The 19,795-nt window shown below is 40.8% G+C and overlaps 1 protein-coding gene across 1 annotated transcript in view; it reads left to right on the forward strand.

Annotated features, from left to right (window-relative positions):
• Positions 1-19,795, forward strand: part of MDGA2 (MAM domain containing glycosylphosphatidylinositol anchor 2) — a 388,481-nt gene that overhangs the window by 347,535 nt on the left and 21,151 nt on the right. Inside the window, exons 11-14 of the mRNA XM_087746923.1 lie at positions 4,625-4,802; positions 13,052-13,072; positions 18,345-18,500; positions 19,616-19,774. Of these exons, the coding sequence (XP_087603049.1) occupies positions 4,625-4,802; positions 13,052-13,072; positions 18,345-18,500; positions 19,616-19,774 (514 nt within the window). The remainder of the gene's footprint in view (positions 1-4,624; positions 4,803-13,051; positions 13,073-18,344; positions 18,501-19,615; positions 19,775-19,795) is intronic.

Genomic DNA, 19,795 nt, shown 5'->3' on the forward strand with positions numbered 1-19,795 from the left:
TCCCTTATCCAAAGGCAAGGTGCAATAGGGAATATTTTTACAGTAGACTACTGTAAGGAGTCAGAAGTATCTCTAAGCAATGGCCAGCTAACATCAGACAACTGCCAGAAAGTCAGTATTGGCTCACACAACTGGAAGCACAGTTTTGTTAATACAGTACTCACAAATGTAATTGGCAACCAACATGATGGCATAAAACGTGGTTTAAAACAACGGTAATGATGTCTATTTCAAAAAATTAATTATTTTTTTAATGTTGAAAATTAGGTAATTTTCTCCAGAGTTTTATGTTTCTCTGATTCTTAATTTTTGTGAAAGGGACAGACAAAACCATTAAATTATGTTTGGTAGTATACCGCTCACTTCTGGGGCATAGTCAATAGTTTTAATCTTCCTTGCGAAGATTGCTTGTATTCAACCTGATAGTTTGATTTTAAAAAAAAAAAAGAATAAAAATTGGAATCTATTGCAAAGAACAAGCAGCAATAATTACAACAGAATTAAGATCAGGGAATCTTCCTTTTGAAGGACCAGCAGCCTTCATGAGGTCTGCACAGCATTTTCTGTTCCAGTATATTAGTGTCACTTACATTTTTTGGGAAGCTGTTCAGGCAAAATAAAAAAAATACATAGACCTTAGGTTTTCATTTATGGGCTGAATTAGTTGCATATAAATTTGTTCCCCACTTCTGAATTCCATAAATTGCTGCTTATTATTTTCAATTTAAAATCAAGTATGTCTTTCAGATAAAACACTTGGTCTTCATTGTAAAGCTTTTGAGAAATTGTGCCAGGAACTGCACTAGGTACCTTGCTGTAATCACTGTCTATAAAGACATGGTGAGTTCAGCTCCTAGCACAGTTTGGTATGGTCAGAAATTCTGGGTAGAATGGAGTTTCTGAGGAATTTTTTTTTTTTTTAAATATTTTTTTTCCATATGAAAGCAGGGATGTGTGAATGAAAAAGTTTATCTTAGAGAAAAAAGTTATCATTTACCTTGGTCATTTTTGCATTTTTAGATGTACTTTTAAAAATAGACATGTTGAGTTTAGAAAATTTAAAAGTTGTGTTTAAGAAATACAAAACCAAAAATACCTGCACATTTAAAATATAAGATCATTTTATTTGAGTGGCTAGGTGACTTGGTAAATTTACGAGCATTCATGAAGGCTTGTTTCCAGTTTGTCCCCTTACAGCAGCAGCTTTTCTCTGGAAGCACCTTCCAGTTTGACTGCGCGAGGCATGGTGAGCATCTGTCCACACGGGTCCAGTGAGAAGATCCATATGGGCAAATTCCCCATGCACCGCTTTAAAAATACACTCTAAATCTTACTGTAATTATCCTTAAAATCTTCTCTGCAACACACTCACCACTTTCCTCTCAAGGACAACAGTCTACTCAAGACAAGGCTTATCCATTACTGGGAGGGCTACCTGACAGCCTGTGAAGGTACATGGTGCCTTATGCATTATTCAACGTATATGAAAGGTCCGGTGCCCCTTCTGTTTGTTTCTGCAATGTTTTAAATAATCAGTGAGCATTTAATGCGGATCAGAATTCACGGCTGTTTTACCTGGCATGCACGAGAAGCAGAGCCTTGTCCTTGCACCTTTATGGACTTTTCCACGCGTAGCGTTGTCCATACGCAGAGTTTATTGCTTCTTTCCTGAGCACACAAGGTTCAGCGATGCCTGGAAGGTTTCTTTGAGATGGAAGCAGGAGAGGTGTGCGTGGCATAAAAACAGGGCTGCTGGTGGGCAGAGCAGAGGACAGGAGGAACAGTTGTCCTAATATGTGTTGATGTTTGCTTCACGAGCTGTGGGATGTCAAAATAACACACTGCAAAACCTGGGTGAAGCAGGTATCTGTGGCATGTTCTTATTCATGGGTATCTAAAGAAGAAAGGAGAAAAGACTGAATTTCTGTTAAACAACCTGTACCTTGGGTTTCATTGTCTGTTTTGTTGATCTCAGTACTTGGGTACAAAGAGCTGTGAAAGAGCTGGCATCTAACAGAATCTGTCAAATTGAAACTTTTCATGAGCTCTACTGGGATGATCTTTTAAAGATACAATATAAACGCACATATTTTCAGTATCTTTGTTACCTTGAATAACTCTTTGTAGTGTAGTGGCCCTGGAAAACCGCTAGCAGAGGAATGCTCCACATTTTCAGGCTGTATACAAAGTTGTGATGGACATTTCATTAATGTCATCTTATGAAGTGGGTCATTTTAATGCTTGCAACAGGGAAAAGGTGATGCTGCTTGGGGTAGACACTGAAGTGATGCCGCTCTGGGCAGACACCGTAGGTTGCTGAGCTGCAGCATCTCTGGGCTCGGCAGCTCCCCGGTCCCAGCGCTGTGCTGGCATGCCCAGGCTCCTCAGCAACGCACTTACCTCTCGTCCTGCTCTGCACCCACGTATCCACCCAAAAGCTTTCTGGTACAAGGGCCGGGTTTCAAAGGCAGACTGCCACCCTGTGCACGTGCAGGATTTGTACTAACTGACATACCTCTGCCTTGCACATCGGGCAGGCAGCAGTGTGGTTTTTCCATACAGTAACTCGTTTTTACATTTCTAACCTAATCTGAGATTTTTTCCTTAGTATTTCTCCTATGCATGACTTAACCCCTGTGGGGCCAGCCCTGAAGAGCCACCTGAGACTATAGCATGGCTCACCAGGCATGTGCGAGAGCAATAACCCTGAAATAACATCTCAGATACACTCAGTGTTGGTCTAACTCAAGCCCTGCAAAGTGCAGTGAAACACACGCTGACTTTGGTGGCAGCAAAGCAAAGCTGATGTCTAGAGCTGTTCCATCATCCCAACTTTCTTAAGAATTCCTATTGCTTTTTTCTTCACAGTCCAAGTTTTATTTAATGGGCATATAGCTGTACTTGTGTAACATACTTTAACGATAAAAGTATTGACATCTCTGTCCCACTGCTATGAATGTAAAGCTTGGAGTCTGTTAATATTGCTGCAAATGTAGTTTATTTGGATGAAATGTGGTAGGTTTAGTACTAGATTTCAGCGATTTCAGTGTATATTTTTATTGCACCAGCAAATTCAAGTTTTGGAATACAAGGCTTTCTGTCCTTAATAAACTCTGTATTGGTGAACATGTAATAGGTAAGAACTTGAGTCCACTGACAGGCGTAGTAAGCTTAGTGGAACATCTCATTTTAGCATCACTGCACCTGTACAGTTGTCTTGGGATGTGTGGTAAATATTTAATGATTTTTTTCCTTTGTTTTCTGCAGATAGTGTCTGCAATAGGGCAGAGTATCTCCAAGTAATATTGCAATGTCAGGTCACTCGGCTGCCCAAAATGTGTATGATTTCTGCTTGTCTATAAACTAGTTAAAGTAATGTTAGAGACAATGTGGCACTCTCTTCTTGTGATGCCTTCTTCTTAATTAGATTTTTTTTTTTCTTTTCATTTCTTGGTAAGGCATATAAATAAAAGAAACTATAGATTTTGGTGTTGAAAACATTGTGCAGTCTATAAAGCACAAAAATCTATGCTTTGCCTTTTTTTAATAAAACAGCCTCTTGTTTGCTCATATTGACTTTCATTGTTCTCTGAAATCCATCCATCTTTGAGACTACAAGGATTGCTGATAATTATGCACTAAGGCCATTAATGGCTAGCCTATTTCTTTCTCACTCATCAACAAAAGTGGTAAGTGCTTGGAAATCAAACTGCATTTCACTTCTTCAGTATGCTCTTATTAGCTTCAAATGATGCGCCAAATGGCAGCTGTGAAACCTCATTGCCTCTAACGAGGAGGCAGCACCCAGCTCCCGGAGCCGCGGCTATCCCAGCCTGGTGTGCACAGTGACAGAAAACACGTCTGCCACTGCAGTTGGCCAATGTTATTTTAAAATCAGGGAGTGAATGGGGCTAGGAGACATCAGGAGCCAATTTACCTGGTCAGGTTTGAAGGGATAGCATTTGAGAGCTAGTAAATTCAGCCTCTGTAAGCTGATGAAATGAACTTAAATAAACAGCATTTTTTTTAAGGAAGAAAAAGTTTATTTAACATTTTAACAAATGCATTTGAAACATAGGGGCAGGTCTGCAAAGAAATTCAGGCTGCTAAAGATGGAAGAATTCAGTGAGATTTTGAAAAATGCTGCAGCATCTGCTTGGATGCTTGGGTGCTCACATGCCACCATAAATCAGGCGCTTTGTCCCTTGCTGTAGTCTCTGTCTGGCAAGTGTCAGAAATCCTCCTGAACCGAATTAACACTGCACTTTTCCTGCATGCAGCAAACTTCTGAGTGCTGCACCGTGCCTGCAGCCTCTGGGCTCCCCGAGGTTTGGTGCGGGACCTGCGCGGGCAGAGGAGGACAGGCAGATGGCAGGCTGGGGTGGCCTCTTGGTAAAATGAGTTTGCAATCTGTCATCTCATCTATCTGTTACAGAAATGCTCAGTAGTGGTTTATTTCAGGGAGGTTCGTGTTCTTGCTGTACCTCTAATCCTCCTGGGTTGCTTGAAGGCTTAAGGAAGCGCACGGGGCTGCACAGGTCTGTGTGTGCTCCCATTCATTTCTAAGATGAAGACAACATCTATCCCAAAAGCTCTGACATTTGCATCCTTCTTTTGATTTTAGGCTGGACAACAGCGTTGGTGGGAACAGGAAATTACAGTGAATGGAAATATTCAAAAGGGAGAATTAATTACCTACAACCTAACTGAGCTGATCAAGCCAGAGGCGTATGAAGTCCGTCTAACGCCCATCACCAGATTTGGGGAGGGGGACTCAACTATTCGGGTCATCAAGTATAGTGGTAAGAAGACCTTCGTGTACAAGCAAATGCGTTGCAGTGCATTCTGCACAATTCGGTCTGCTGTACAGGTTTCGGCTGCGCTGGCTTGCACTGTGTAAACTGATTGCCAGTCCTGCAAATAATGCTGCAAGGGATGAGTGTGGGCTTCCAGGAAGGAGGGTTCTGGGTAGAACGGCGTAGAAACGATAGTCTCCACCTCCGGGAAGTTTCACAATTAAAAAAAAAAAAAAAAAAAAAAAAAAAGTCTGAACAGCCAAAATGCAAAATCATATCGAAGTTTCTGTGAAATAAAGGAAAAAAATAGAACCTATTAATGTTAGCCTCATGAAATAGATCATTTCAAAAGTTTGTTCTTACTTAGAGCACTTTGAAGGGCAATGAGTTTTGAAGAAAAATCTACAAAACAAGTAGTATTCTGAAGGTGTCAAATCAGTGTTTTGATATTATCAAAATACTTTTTTTTTCCCCCCAGAATGAGCACTTTTTGAGAAGTTTTTATTTGAATGTGAATGATTTAAAAAAAAAAAAAAAGTGCTGTTTCTAGTCCTAATCAAGTGGAAAAGGGCATTTATACATTTTCCTCTAAAAGGTCATGCTGCAACAAATATTTGTCCACTTTAATCTAACAAGAAAAATACAGTATTCCTACATCCTCCCATTCAGTCTCCCAACATTACCGGGAAGTAATTCCTAGAGCTCTGAAAAAATCCCTCAAAATACCTTTCTTGGGGTATTTATTTAATGAATAACTGAATCACTTTTTGGTTTTTCTTCTGTAAATTTACAATGAATGGGCAAGAGGTACCTCAGAGAGAAGACAGCTCTACTGAAGATATCATTGTGCAGTTTGCAATGGGAACCTGATGTGCTGAGCAGAAAGTTTTTATAATTGAAAAAGAGGAGTGTGTGCCAGGGCGACATATTTGTAACCATGGAATCATGAAAGTATGAGTTTATCATTTGGGGACAGACTTTTTAGCAGGGCCTGTAGCGATAGAGCAAGGGGTAATGGTTTTAAACTAAAGGAGGGGAGATGCAGGCTAGATATAAGGAAGACATTTTTTACAATGAGAGTAGTGAGACACTGGCACAGTTTGCCCAGAGAGGTGGGAGATGCCCCATCCTTGGAAACATTCAAGGCCAGCTTGGACTGGGTTCTGAGTAACCTGATCCAGTTGAAGATGTCCCTGCTCACTGCAGGGAGGTTGGACTAGAAGACCTTTAAAAGTCCCTTCCAACCCAAACCAGTCAATGATTCTGTTATTCTATCATGAGGAACCTTGCTAACCCACAGGACAAAAGCCAGGTGACACACGGGTCAAGTCACAGCTAGCCACGTAGGTCCAATTGCTCCAGGAGCTGGATCCAATAGTAATTAGTGCCTTACAGAGCCCAAAGCAGGAAATCACATGCAGCGGAAGGTCCAAAAGCAACCTACAGATCAAGAATTACTTTCAAAAATCATTATCAAATAATTTAAAATAGTGAACAAATCTGAAAAAAATTAAATGTCTGGTGCATTGTGTGTGCAATTCTTCATGATCAATGATTAGCTCAGCCCTACTCAATCTCATAATAAATTATTTTTATCACTGTATTAATATCAAGGAAAAAAATTACATTAACCAATCTTAAACATCAATTCTAAAGAATGTAGTTGCATATTTCACTGAATGCCAGATCTGCTAATGATGGTGATGGATGAATCTTAGGTTTTGCCTGTTACAGGAAAGTGTTTGCAAAGCCTACTTTTCCCAAAGCTCATGGGAACAAAATCTCAATTAAAAGAAAGACTTGTTTACTAAGTCTAGAACATACAAATGAGGAGAAGGTGGTCATTCTGCTGCAATTCCTCTTAGACTTTGGCTCCTCATTGGGTCTCTTTACCCTAATAAGTGCCTGTTTTCTGACAGTAGCGGTAGGAGTCCAGTCTCTTTGGGGCTCCCCGCATGCGCAAGGGAAAGACCCAGGGTCTTCCCAGGGATGATCAGGAACAGAAGCTTCATTCAGACATTTGGGATTTCTCTGCAGCAATCCGAATCACTCCGTGCTGGCCATGATAGGGAGACTTGTGTGCTCACAGCCAGCTCGTGCCAGGCAGCCGCTGCCTGCTTCCATGAACCTCAACATTTGTTCAGTGACTTAAATACCGACCAGTGCTCCTATAAGGAGAAAAAAACACCATTTAGGTCATTCAGTCACTACTGCTCTTTTTTGGTGGTGGTTGTACCCTGGCAAGTCTCAGGAGGTTGATTGAGGTCTCGGCTGTGGCTCACAACCGTGCTGAGTTTGAGGTTTTAATGAAACATTATGTGATTTACATTTCTAGCCGCTGGCTGGCAGGAAGAACATTCCCATGCAGCATAAAAGGCGTATTTTGTCTACTGCAAATTTTTCTGCTAGAATCTGCCATTAGCGCAGATGTGAGTAACATCCCATTTCAAACGTGCTGATGAGGTGCCAATGCAAAATGCAGCCGCCCAGGAGAGAGGCAGCCGTTGCCTTGTGCCCCAGATGGAGGGATGCTTTTGGAGCAATACTCAGTGCTATTACTCTGGTGCTGACAAATTCGCAGCTTCAGAAATCATGAGCCAGATGCTAATCAATAAGATAAACCTAAAGTGACTTCCCTTTGAAGAGGTATCGCAGAACCACTGAGGCTTTATCTGCTTAAAATACGTATTTTATCTTAGCACTTGTCCAACGACTATAGTTACCAGGCTAATTTTAAGGATGGTATAGCTTCAGCTGTAAAATAATGATATCGCATACATTATTATAGTGCAGATCCGATACTTATAATCTGAAATGCTGGAGTCTTAGAAAAGCAGTTAATGGGCTAGCGGGATGCACAGCAGCAGGCCTGCATCAATGTAAGAAATAATTATAAACATTACCCAGAAAATAAGACATCATGTGAATGTTTCTTAAAAGGAGAACTAAGATAATTTTTTACATTTTTCTCCCATTACATTTTTTTAAATTGTGAGACCTCAGGGAAGGAGGGAAACATTTGAATTTTCATAGTTTCAGCGGGATGGGGGGTTTGTGTGTGTGTGCGCGCGCCTCTGTATGTTCAGTTGTGATCAGTACCCCAGAAGCACGCACGCCTCTGGCAGTGTCAGCCCTTCTTTCTCATCCCACCACTTTAGGAATACTCTTTTTGGAGGACCGGGACCCAGGACCATGTCCATTCAGGTCTTGAATATCTCCGAGGATGGAGACTTCGCAGGCTCTCTGAGCAACCTATTTGGTGCTCAATCACCTTAGAGTAAAAAAGCTTTTTTTCTTAGGTTTAAAATGCACCAATGTATTTGTATTGCTAGTGAGGATTCCCATTGCAAACATTTTTCCCCTTACTTTTTTAAACTTTAAGCAGGCTAATAGGATTTCACCCCATTTTCAAGACATGCAGTGTGAAAAGCAGATCAGACACATTGTAGTTAGAGTTGCTAAAAATGGTAGCAGTGTCTTTTGCTTTTAAGAAATGCATTAACTTTTACAGTTGAGTTTCATTTTTGTGCAAATAGAGGATAGATAGGCCATGCACTACCTAGATTTTACTCTGACAGCTTAAGCTTGTTTTCTGTAGTAGGACGAGCTTCAGTATGTACCGCACAGAAATGATTTCTCAGAATAGCTGTAAAGTGTGTAAGCATCAACATGACATTTCTAGAGTATTGGTTGCATTTGCTGCCTTACTAGAGTGGAGATGGTTTCTCCAGATTTCTTCCAGGGGATGAATCACCCTCTGGACATGCCCATATCTCTCCAGTGACTTTAGAGACACTCCAATGACACTCTTAGATGAGGTGTCTAACTTTTAGATTGCTAAAGTTAAGCCACATTAATCCTACCTGTGAAGTCATTTTTATCGGGTTACACTCCTTTGTACATGACGCAGAGCACATCACCTTTTAAATTAAAACTCACAACTGGAGATTAACGTGGAAATTGCTAATATATAAAAATAACAGCTTCCAATGTGCTAACCTGCTGGTAGCCATCTGAATGTCCAAAATAAAGAGACTATTAATGCAGGAAAACCTCAGTAATGAGCTCTTTACAGTATATCCTGCCATCCCAAGTGGGAGCAGTAAATACAAAATAAAAACTCCACAGTATCCAATCCCATGAATCAAAAACTTACCCATGGTGCAAGCATTTCATAGGGAAATCCCTCACCTGCCATGAATTATTTTCTCCTCTGCACACCGAAAGGACAGGAGAAAAGAGCAATCATCACGGTAGGAGCGACATTGATAATTACAGCCAAACATCACTTGACAAATTCTTTGGTGGATACAGATGTTACTCTGCTAGTGAACACAGTCTACCGAGTAAATACAAACAGAGCAGTTTAAGTAGCACTGATGAATGTTTTGTAGGCTAATACATAACAGATATGTCTTGTAGTAACAGTTCAAATATTATCTCCATCACTTTACATAAATCTATGTCAGCCTATTTGATACGAACTGGCTGTAAAATACTCCAACTACTCCAATTAAAACTTCAGTACTTGCCATTTTACATATGCACTTATGTTTAAATATTTTTGAAGTTAACCAGGGATTAAAGAAGCAAGTTTAGCTCCCTTCTATGGAAGAAGCCAACAACCTGTTACTGCCAAGTAACAAGCAATAGGACAAGAGGAAACGTCCTCAAGCTGCGCCAGGGCAGGTTTAGGTTGGATATTAGGAAAAATTTCTTCACTGGAGGGGTTGTCAGGCCCTGGCCCAGGCTGCCCAGGGCAGGGGTTGAGTCCCCATCCCTGGGGGTATTTAAAAGATGGGTAGATGTGGTGCTTAGGGACATGGTTTAGTGGTGGGCTTGGCAGTGCTGGGTTAACAGTTGGACTTGATCTTAAAGGTCTTTTCCAACCTAAATGATTCTATGATTCTATGATTCTACTGTTGGTATGTCGAGTCAGCCCCTTGTGACAGCAGTAGGTAGATGATGGTGGCCAGTCGCTTTGTAGTCTAGCTTGCTTATTTTCATATGAGGTTTAGACACTCCCCAGATTCTGTATGGAAGAAGAGTATATAATTGTGGTTATTATTTATTACTATTATTCTTGTTATTATTATATTTCTAGCCCCAGAAAAATAAAATTGGTACCAAATACGGCATAAATGATAGGATTTATAAGTTTGCACCAGCATGTTTCCGGTATTATCCAGTGTTATAAATAGTAAGTTAGGATAATTGCTATTATGGGAGGAAGAAAGCCTTGTCCTTGTAGAGCACCAATATTTACAGTGAAGATTGCTTTTCCTGTGCAAACCAAGTGCTTAGAGGTATGGACTCTTGATCTTGATTAAAGCTTTCAGGTGCTGGTTGTAATTACCACAAGTAACCAGTTTCCAGTGGTAAAAAACATAGCAGCTGAACATCTAGCATGCTTCTCCTTACCTCTGGCATTATGTTCTTCATAGCTAGGAAAGCTTGGTTTCAGCTATTTTTTTTAAAGGAGAGACATAATGTTGCAGTCTCTGAAGGCCGCCTCACTTGTAAGCTGAGCAAGTGTTTGTGTTGGGAAGGATCTGTGGGAAATGTGTCTTTGCATATATGCAATTTCACCTAATAGGAGGGCAAGCATTAAGAAAAACCATTCAGCCCGCACTTTTCTGCTGTGACCTGCACAAATACATATCACTGAAAAGTAAAATCATCCAACAAACTGAAATTCCAGCAGGTTTTATTCTCTGCTTGTTGGAAGAAAGGCAGGAAGATTAAGGGATCATCCGTCTTGGCTTTAACCAAGCTCAAACATTTCACGACACTTTGTTCTCCTCCCGAGATTCTCCGCCAGCAAAACCTTTCTCCCAGCACGAGCCAGGGTCAGCTGAGCAGAGCAGCGATAACCCTCTGAGGTGCACAGATTTTCCAGACATTTCAAAGTCAGCCTTGGAATTTAATCCCTCAGTCATCCATTAATTTCCCTTTATGGCTAATTTAACTTGCTACCTGTGTGTCGTGCACGCAGCAACCTTCCCTTTCCACAGTGAGAGCTAGAGCCATTACGCGTTGTCTTATAGCAGAGTGCTGTATTGTTTAGAAGAGTGAGGTTTCTGGTTTTTTGTTTGGTTGTGGAGGGTTTTTTTCCTAGTTTATGACGTTAGATAAGTTCAGCCTAACTCCTTTAATTTGTTTTTCTGCTTTTGTCAATCAGTGTGAACTGAAGCTAGCTTGGCAAGAAGCCTTTTTTGCTCTGCTGTGAACAATCTGAATGGCATGACTCAAGGTTACACGCTGATGATAGTTTCCATAAAAACCCGTATGTTTAGTTACAAATCAAGCATCAGTAAATGTAGTTCCCAGCAATTGCAGCTAATTCCAAGTTCAGTCACTCAAGGATCTCACAAAATGAATGTTTCTTGGAGAATGAAAGGTAATTTGTTGGTAAAAGCTATGAGATTATCTAATATAATGTAATGACTAAGTTTCTTAAGAAGATTGCACCGGGGCAAATCACTGTTCATTTGTTTCAGAAAAGGCAAGATAAAATGGCAGAGTTGCTAGTTTAGAGCTGTTTTGAAAACTTCAGATTGAATCTAGAGCTCCGCAGTATCCATGGCTGCAGTCACAAACCAAGAGTTCATGTCTGTAAACACGGCATGGGAAGGGCAGCAAGAAAACATGCAGCAACACTCGTACTGAAGTCTGGCATTACCAGATGCACCCGCTATTTGGAGACAAAATTTTATTTCAAATTTTCTGTTAATAACATGCAATTCCAACTGTGAGCTTAGCATCCTTCTGTTTCTCACATCCGTAAGGGCTTATAGCAGAAGGGCCCTGTTTCCTAAGTCATCCATCCTCAAATGTACGCTTCTGCAAACAGGTAGCACAGAACTGCAGACTAATTTCTCATTCAAACCCCATTTCCCATGTTTAGCATTGTACAGATTACTCTGGACCTAACCTGGGTAGCCATTCCCATGGTTAAGGTATCTCTAGGCACTGTTGACGTTTGACTTTCATTCTGTTTCAGCCTATTGAGGTATTAAGTAGATTAACTTCAATATTAAAGAATTATGCATGTAGAGGTTTTTGTAATTTTGCCAAGGGTCTGTGAAATAAGAGTGCCAGTTTTATCAGCTTCCCCAAAGATTCCCAGTACCAATAGTCCTGCTGTGTCATGTGGGGCATTGCACAGACCCATAAAACAGACAGAAATAATATTTTTCAGCAAAGTTATCTCACGGCTTCTCTGCAATGGTGGCAAAATTATTTTCGATGCCTCCCAAGGTGATGGGTCAGCATGGGCTGCTCCTGCCATGGGATGGGCAGTGGGCAGAGGTGGGATGCAGAGAGGTGGGATGCTGCGCTGATGCTCCTCTGTCTCTGAGAGCACAGCCCCAGGAGAGCAGCATCGAGGGCCAGCCATGCTGGTGGGTCCCTGTCCTGCTCACGGAATGTGGCTCCTCCAGCAGGCGCGGGTGTGCTGGCACTGCTGGCAGCTTCTTAGGACAGCACACTTCACCTTCCTGTGTTGTCTTCTTAAATTTCTTTAAAGTATATCCTCCCTAGAAGAGGGTTTATATGCCAGAAGACTCTCATGGTTTTTTCTTGGTTGTGTCTCTTGGTCTAAACCTCTTCTCACAAACTTGCTGTGCTTATGTTTTCTGATATTTAAAAGGAAAGTTGAAATTTCTAACAAGAATGCAAGTGTTGTCTGTTTCTTAAGACTCATATGTACACAGACATCTTAGACCAAAGAATAGTATTATTCATTGAGTAGAAGGGTAATTCTGTTAAGTATTAAGTATTCTGTTAAATGTTAAGTATTCTTACTTAATGCTAAATCTTAAGTGATAAGCAAGGTCCAGTGCAGAACCTCTGCTTTTGATGAATTCATCCTTTCTGTAGTTTTTGTAGATTCCTGTACAAAGCCATCACCCTGGCGTTTTGCTGTGCAGCTGTCCCCATCCTTACAACATCTGCGCCAATAATCTGGGTTTGATGCTTTGTTACAGCATCTTGTTCCCCAAGCTGCAGGTCCTAGTGATGCACATCATGGATGGGAGAGGCTATCGTTTCTCACTGCAATCGTTGCCTTTGGATTGCCGGGGAGCCACAAAATTTGCTCAAAAAGGAAGTTAGCAGTTTTGCTGGCTGTCTTGCTGTAGGAGCCATGGTCAAGGTCTGAGGGGGAGGGAACAACGGGAAATTTAGGATAATCTGAATATTGATGAATTAGAATTTCTGCTTTGTGCTAATTTTATTTTTGCTCTGTCTTCCAGCTCCAGTAAATCCACATCTACGTAAGTATTTCTTTAACTTTTTAGCTTTTATGTGTATGAAGAACTGTCCTTGCATCTGTTGCCCCTTACAGTTAAAAAGTAAACGATAAGTATTTCACTTTCAGTTGCAGCCCGTGGACTGCAGGGACCACCTTAGTTTTGTGTGCAAGCTGGGCTGGCGGCTGAAGGTGTCATTCCTCTTGTTCTGCCAAGGCGCTAAGGCAAGAGTAGATGGAGAAAGGAAAAATTACAGCTCCAGCTCATCTTTCTTTCCAACTGTCCAAACAGTTCATCTAAAGGAAAATACTAATGTTCTGGAATAACATCCATTTGTGGGCGTTGCAGCTCGGTGTGTATGGGTGATGCTGTGGTTTAGCCATGGGAGTAGCTAAATACCGATAAACTAAATAGCTGAAAGTTCAAGTACTGTGTAAGAACTGTGCGTCTCAACAGGCACGGTAAAAATCTTGAAGGAAAAGTCAGTTTATGAAATTTTCTGAATTAATTTATCCTTGCATAAGAACTACCTTTGCAGTTCCTGAGTTATTTTGATACTCCCAAGGGTAGTCAGAAGCTCATCTGCAGCTTTAAAACCAAAACAAGAATGTTTTTTCATGCAGTGCATACAGGAATCATGGACCTCATTTGCACAGAGAAATGTGGGGACCGAAAGTGTAACTAGGGTGTGAAAGTGTTTAGACAAATTCACAGGAGACAGCTCCACAGCCATGATTTAAAATGCAAGCTCTGACTATGTATTTGCTAATGTGCTGGTGCTTGGGCACGGGGATGTTGCAGGGGAGAAAGGACTTCTCTTATGGCTTGTTCTTACACTTTTCCATGGGAACCAAATCCCTACAAATCTCGCAGACAAGAGACTGGGCTGGAGCTTTAGTATGTCCCAGTAAAACCACGCTATTCCTGACAGTCTCCACATCTATCTACTTCATGATTTTCTTCCACACCACAGTGAATGAATGTTTTACTGTGGGAACATATTCTGCCATTACTCTTGTTTTTCATAACATATGCAAAAAATAAAGGGAATGGGATTCTGTCTGCTGTTATTACTGCTGTAGTGTGGCCATAATCAGGCAGAGAAGCAGCACCGGGCTGTGCGAGCAGCCTCTCTCTCACACACATGACTGCTAAGCCTTTCTGTAAATTTTAAACTTATTTGTGGAAGATCCTGTGCAATGCATTAATAATTAATCAGGGCTTAGTTCAAAGCTCACGGGAGCTGAAGGAACCACTCCCATTGACTTAAATGAGCAGTAGAAGAGACCCTTGCTAATTAATATATTAAATATATACTCTGTGATGTTAAGGAAAAAATGCATTGCAATCCCAAGTGCTTCACACTGTAGTCTTCTATGATTTTAAGATCTGCAACTGTCTAATTTTCAAAATATCTCTCTATAGCTCAGTTAAAAGCAATGGCTCTAGTAGACGCATGGTACAGTGCAGGTGGCATCCAAATTGCTCGTGCGATAGGGAGTGTGTTAGCTCGAGGGAAGGAGGGCATCTCTGGCAACCCGTCCACCCTTTCCTTCATCTGCGTTCTAGGTCTGCCTGTCTCTGCAGTGGTGGCAATGGGAAAGTTTGCCTACCAGAACTGTAGGGTACCCAGTGTATTTTCTTTCAGATGGGCAAAGAGATGGTAAAATTTTGGTTTGCTTTTTTCCCCAAAGACTTTTTCAGTGAAATCCTTTGACAGGGAAGAAATCTTGGTCTGCAAATGAGTTCAAACCAGTAAGCTGGAAAAGAGAGATTCTGTCTTCCCTAACAAACTCAATCTCATCATTATCCATTCTTTCTACAATCTCATTTTATTTCACTGAAAATACAGAATGGATGATGATGTATATGATATAACATCAACGGAGTTCTGTTTTTTTTCTAAACCTGTGGGGCTGAATTCTGATTTAATTTACACCATTGCGAATGAAGAGTAAGAGCTGTGTTCAAGTGGGACAAGACACCTCTATTGGAAACTGAAGTCACATTCTTCCTGCTTCAATTCTGGAATAATCACATTGCATAGGTCCTTCTTTTTTATAAGATGTCTGCAATATATAAGCAAGTAGCATTGGATGACTTAAACACTGAGATGTAGCCTCAGATCTACATTTTATTTTGTAAAGTATAATATAAACAATTTAATGTAAACCATAAGGATTTCATATCAGTTAGTGCAACTAGATGTTACACCTGAATAATGGAAGAGATTAGATGGTAGAGAGTCATATTCAACTTGAATTTTATGGAAATAGATGACAAAAATTCATACTACAATGAAGAGTGTTTCACCTTGAGAACAGTTTCAGATTTTGCCCTAATTGGCAATGAAATTATTAATAACCTGAATCCACTTCCAGAGCTGGCATGTGCTTTGACAAAAATTGACCACTATCTTTAATAGAAATTGGCACCATTGTTAGTGCTTTCAGCAAACCGTAGTGGTCTGAGTGGTGTCATGAGCTGGAGCACCCATGGGTGCTTGGGGAAGAGGCGGCTGTTCCTCCTGCACTCGATGTGCCCCATTAATGAACAGGTCAGGACCATCCAGGTCTATTTAAATGCTTCTGCTTCTTGAATAAGAAAAGTACTAAGCTAATCCTGGGGAACTATTTCCCATTTTTATTCTTCTGTCATTTTTTAAGCAGTGTTTGGTGCCAAGAATATTTAGCACTAACCTTTTCCGATGTATTGCAAATGGCAGAGTCCCACATGAAACCAGTGTTTTCCTGTTAAATAAATGGCAAACTTTTACTTAACCTTTTTTCATGTGGCCTGAATTCTTTTATTTTAACTTGAAGAAAAATCTTCTGTTCTGCTGATGTGGAATTTCTTAATGAAGCTCTGAGGGCATGGTGCGACATGCAAATGCAGCTCTTAAGGTACTGGAGGGGCAGTGTTAGAAACTGCTGAATGGCTGAAAATGCTTTGTGTTAGTTCACTTTGCTGCAGGACTGGATCTGGTACTCAGAACTTTTCTCCTTTAGTTACTGTTTTGCCCTTTAATTTTGTCACACTGTGTAGAAGCAGTGCCATTTTTGTTATAGGAAGGGCTTGCATAAGTGGAGGTGGAAGTCAAATGCACAGAATATAGTGTAAACCAAGCAAATTTAGAGCTCAAGTCATGTAAAAGGTATTCTTGGAGATGAGAGGCACAGCTGGCATTTTGTTCAGAGTGCTTCATTCGAGTCCTTGTGTCTTTCAAGAGCTTTGTCAGGGTCTTTGCATTATCTTCCTGATCTTTGGGATAAGGATGGAGGTGTCTGTCTGCATCCATTCACATGCTTCTCTATCAAAGGATTTTGGATGTACTCCATGCATGTGTATTCCTTGTGGCCTCATTCTTTGATTTGCTTGTCTCTCAGAAAGAACCACAATCAGGCCTCTGCTTGTATTCCTTCTCTGCAATGCTCATGATGGTAGTCCTCCATTGAGTCATTTTCTATATTGCCACTTCTTCAACATTCAAAATTCAGGATTCAGAAAGACCTTGCTTCCAGAACCAAACCGAGGTGCAAGGTCCTGAAATTGGCTCCCCATCATGCCAATGCTTATCCGTCATGTTTGCCAGTTAAGGAACTGTGATTTAGGAAATCAATTCTCTTGGAGGAGCTAATAAAGTTGATGGATTTATTGAGAAATCAAGCCAATCTGCTTGAAGTAGTAATAGCCAAGAAAGTTTCTGTGGACTGCATTTTTGTGATAACCTGGTTTTATAGAGTGGTGTTTTATGCTGACTGTTGTGGAAGGGGTAGAGTTTGTGTTGCTCTTTGGACAGGCAAAACAGAATGAGGAAGACTTGGAAAGCGCTCCTAATGCACCTTGTGGTTTGGAATGAATTTTTCAAGCCTGCTTGTTCAGTCTGCAGTATTATCTGATTTTAAATAAGTTTCAGACCAGCATCCTTGCTTAGCAGTACATATCCAAGCTAAGCTCCAGGTCCCTCTGTCTTCACTGATTTACAGTGAAGCTCCAGTGGCTTAAGTGAATTTATAGTTCACCAAAACCCCGAACCTGCAAACATTTATATACCTTCTCAATTTAACACAGAGTAATAATCCCATGATGCCTGGTGTTAGAGTTCCTCATAACAATGAATATAAATTGCACCCCTATAAAGAAGGCCGTAGCTGACACAGTATGCAGACAGCTGCATTCTCCCTAGAGAAGAGAGATTTGCTTGTTTTCTCAGATAAATCAATTGACTTTGCTGGAAGAGTAAACTCAGTGGGAACAGTTCATGTGCATAAAATTAAGCTTTTGCACATTTTAATACATGGGGCCTTATTCTGTTCTGAGATAAAAACTAAACCTTGAAGTTTTGATTTGTTTTGGTTCCTAAATGTCTGACAGTAGGACTTCCTCATCCCATCGTAACCCAGCAGGTAGGATCACTGGACTGGTGTGTCTCGCAGACCTCTGTTTCGCAAAGGAGAGGATCCCAGTAATCCTGTCTGGGGTTCTTTAGACCTAAGCTTTTGCCACTTGACCTCAAGTACATTACAGAAGTCTTAGTGAAAGTCTAGGAGATGTCTTCAGGACGTGATACAGTCACCTGTCCTGCCCATATAGGTTGAGGTAGACCTAAACCTTCCTCCCAGGTATTTGTCTAATTGGTTATTACAGTCCACTGATGGGGACTCAATGCTCTTTCTAAGCAGTCCATTCGTGTGCTTCGCTGTCCTGATTTTTAGAGATTTTTATAATGTCTACTCTAAAGTGCCTTTGCTCTCATTTTAGCCATTACTTGCTTTCCCATCCCTATGGAAAACCAAGAATAGTTTAGAAGATGGCACTTGGAGACAATGTTTTCATTTTGAAAAGTTGCTGTCCTCTTTTCACTAATGTCCTTATCCCTAAACCAAAATAACGCATTTCTCACTTCTTTTTCCCGTAGTCCATGTTTTATGCACATGCTGCCTGTTCTTCTCAGCTTCTTAGAAATGCTAGCTGGGTAAGAAGAGACAATGTTTCTAAGGGCAATTGTATACATGTGAATATGTGAGGAGGAGCTGTACAATAAGATTTGAATATAGTTTCAAGTAACACCAACACAGAGTGATGACCGTGATTTTTTTTCATTGAGGTTACTGCAAAAGAAAATGTACACTAAACACTAGAAACTGATGTAACAAAAACGTATATCTATTTTCCAGTGCTGTTAATAAGCATCATCCCACAATGTGTTTGTTATAATTGGCAGGTACTTTGACAAACAAGCATAGGATGAATAGTTTTCAGCCACTAAATTTCTGCTCATTTGCTGCATTGGCAGGAGAGTTCCACTGTGGGTTTGAGGATGGTAACATTTGCCTTTTCACTCAAGATGACACAGACAATTTCGACTGGACAAAACAAAGCACTGCCACTAGAGACACAAAATATACCCCGAACACGGGGCCAAACGCAGATCGGACTGGCTCCAAGGAAGGTAAGCTCCAGCGGCGTGCCTGGTCCCCCGGCACTGGGAGCTCTGCTGCTCCACTGTGGTGAGGGACCTGTCCAGGACAGTCAATTCAGCCAGATATGTCATTTTTCCTAGTCATACCAAGAATAAGCATACTTCAAGGACTTCTAAAAGAAATTGCCAGTGCTGAGGCATGCGGCTGGTCCCAAAGCACAACCCACTAACAGTGCCATTAACCATCTTGTATTGTTTCTGTTGTGCCATTTTCAAAGTGATTGCTTTCACGTTACAGTCTAGTGGGGAAATATTCTGGCACATCTTGAAATATTCTTCTGTTTTATGTCATTTAAATTCTAACTTGGACTCTCTCAGACTGTCACGATGAGATTTTTTTTTGCCCCATTTTTACTTTGGGTGTTGCTAAAATGTGTAATTTTCAATCTGCTGCCCTGCTTAACAGAAGCGTGCCATCTTGACTGCAGTGTATATTTGCATTTGAAAAGTCAGACATATTGTGCTGAATTTATCAAGTACTGCAGTAACTCATGCTATTTTATTGTGTGCCCCCTGCTTGCGCTACCAAAGGGGAAAAAAGTCATACTGCATTGTATTTGCTTGATTGGGTTAAATAAATACTATCTCTGCTGTTGCACAGTCCAGGATCAGAATAAATTAATATTGTCTTCTTTCATGAAAGTGAGCTTTTAAACATGTGATTGACATGGCCAGTTGAAAATGTTCCTTGAAAGGTTTCCATCAAGATATTTTCCCTTTATTTTAAAAGTCCTCCCCGTTCACTGCTTATAGGAACAAATTGCAGCCTTGAGACTGAAGTCTGAACCTCATCCTAAACATTTTTTTCTTTTCTTGTGAATATACAATGTTACATCGATTTGAAGTTGGTTACAAGTACTGACCTGCTAGCCCTGATTTTACTCTTAGTAGAAAACATGCTTTTGAAGCAATTGTGGAAAACACTTGGGCTTAATGCAGAAGAAATATGTCCCAGAAACCATGGTGATGTCAGATGAATGTGAAAAATGAATCGAGACGCTTGATAGCCCTGGTGTCTTCCTGTACGTATAAGTGTTGGATTTTGAAGGCCGCAACCTCACAATTTCCATTTGGACTTTCCCTAGGTTTCTACATGTACATTGAGACGTCGCGCCCCAGGCTGGAAGGAGAAAAGGCCAGACTCGTTAGTCCTGTCTTCAGTGTCGCTCCAAAAAATCCTTACGGAGCTACGAACACGGCCTATTGTTTTAGCTTCTACTATCACATGTATGGACAGCACATAGGTGAGAGAAAGCCAATGACCT

This window comes from Nipponia nippon, unplaced genomic scaffold, assembly GCF_047370975.1.
Source record: "Nipponia nippon isolate SJK-2023a ecotype South Korea unplaced genomic scaffold, ASM4737097v1 scaffold_11, whole genome shotgun sequence".
Taxonomy (NCBI): domain Eukaryota; kingdom Metazoa; phylum Chordata; class Aves; order Pelecaniformes; family Threskiornithidae; genus Nipponia; species Nipponia nippon.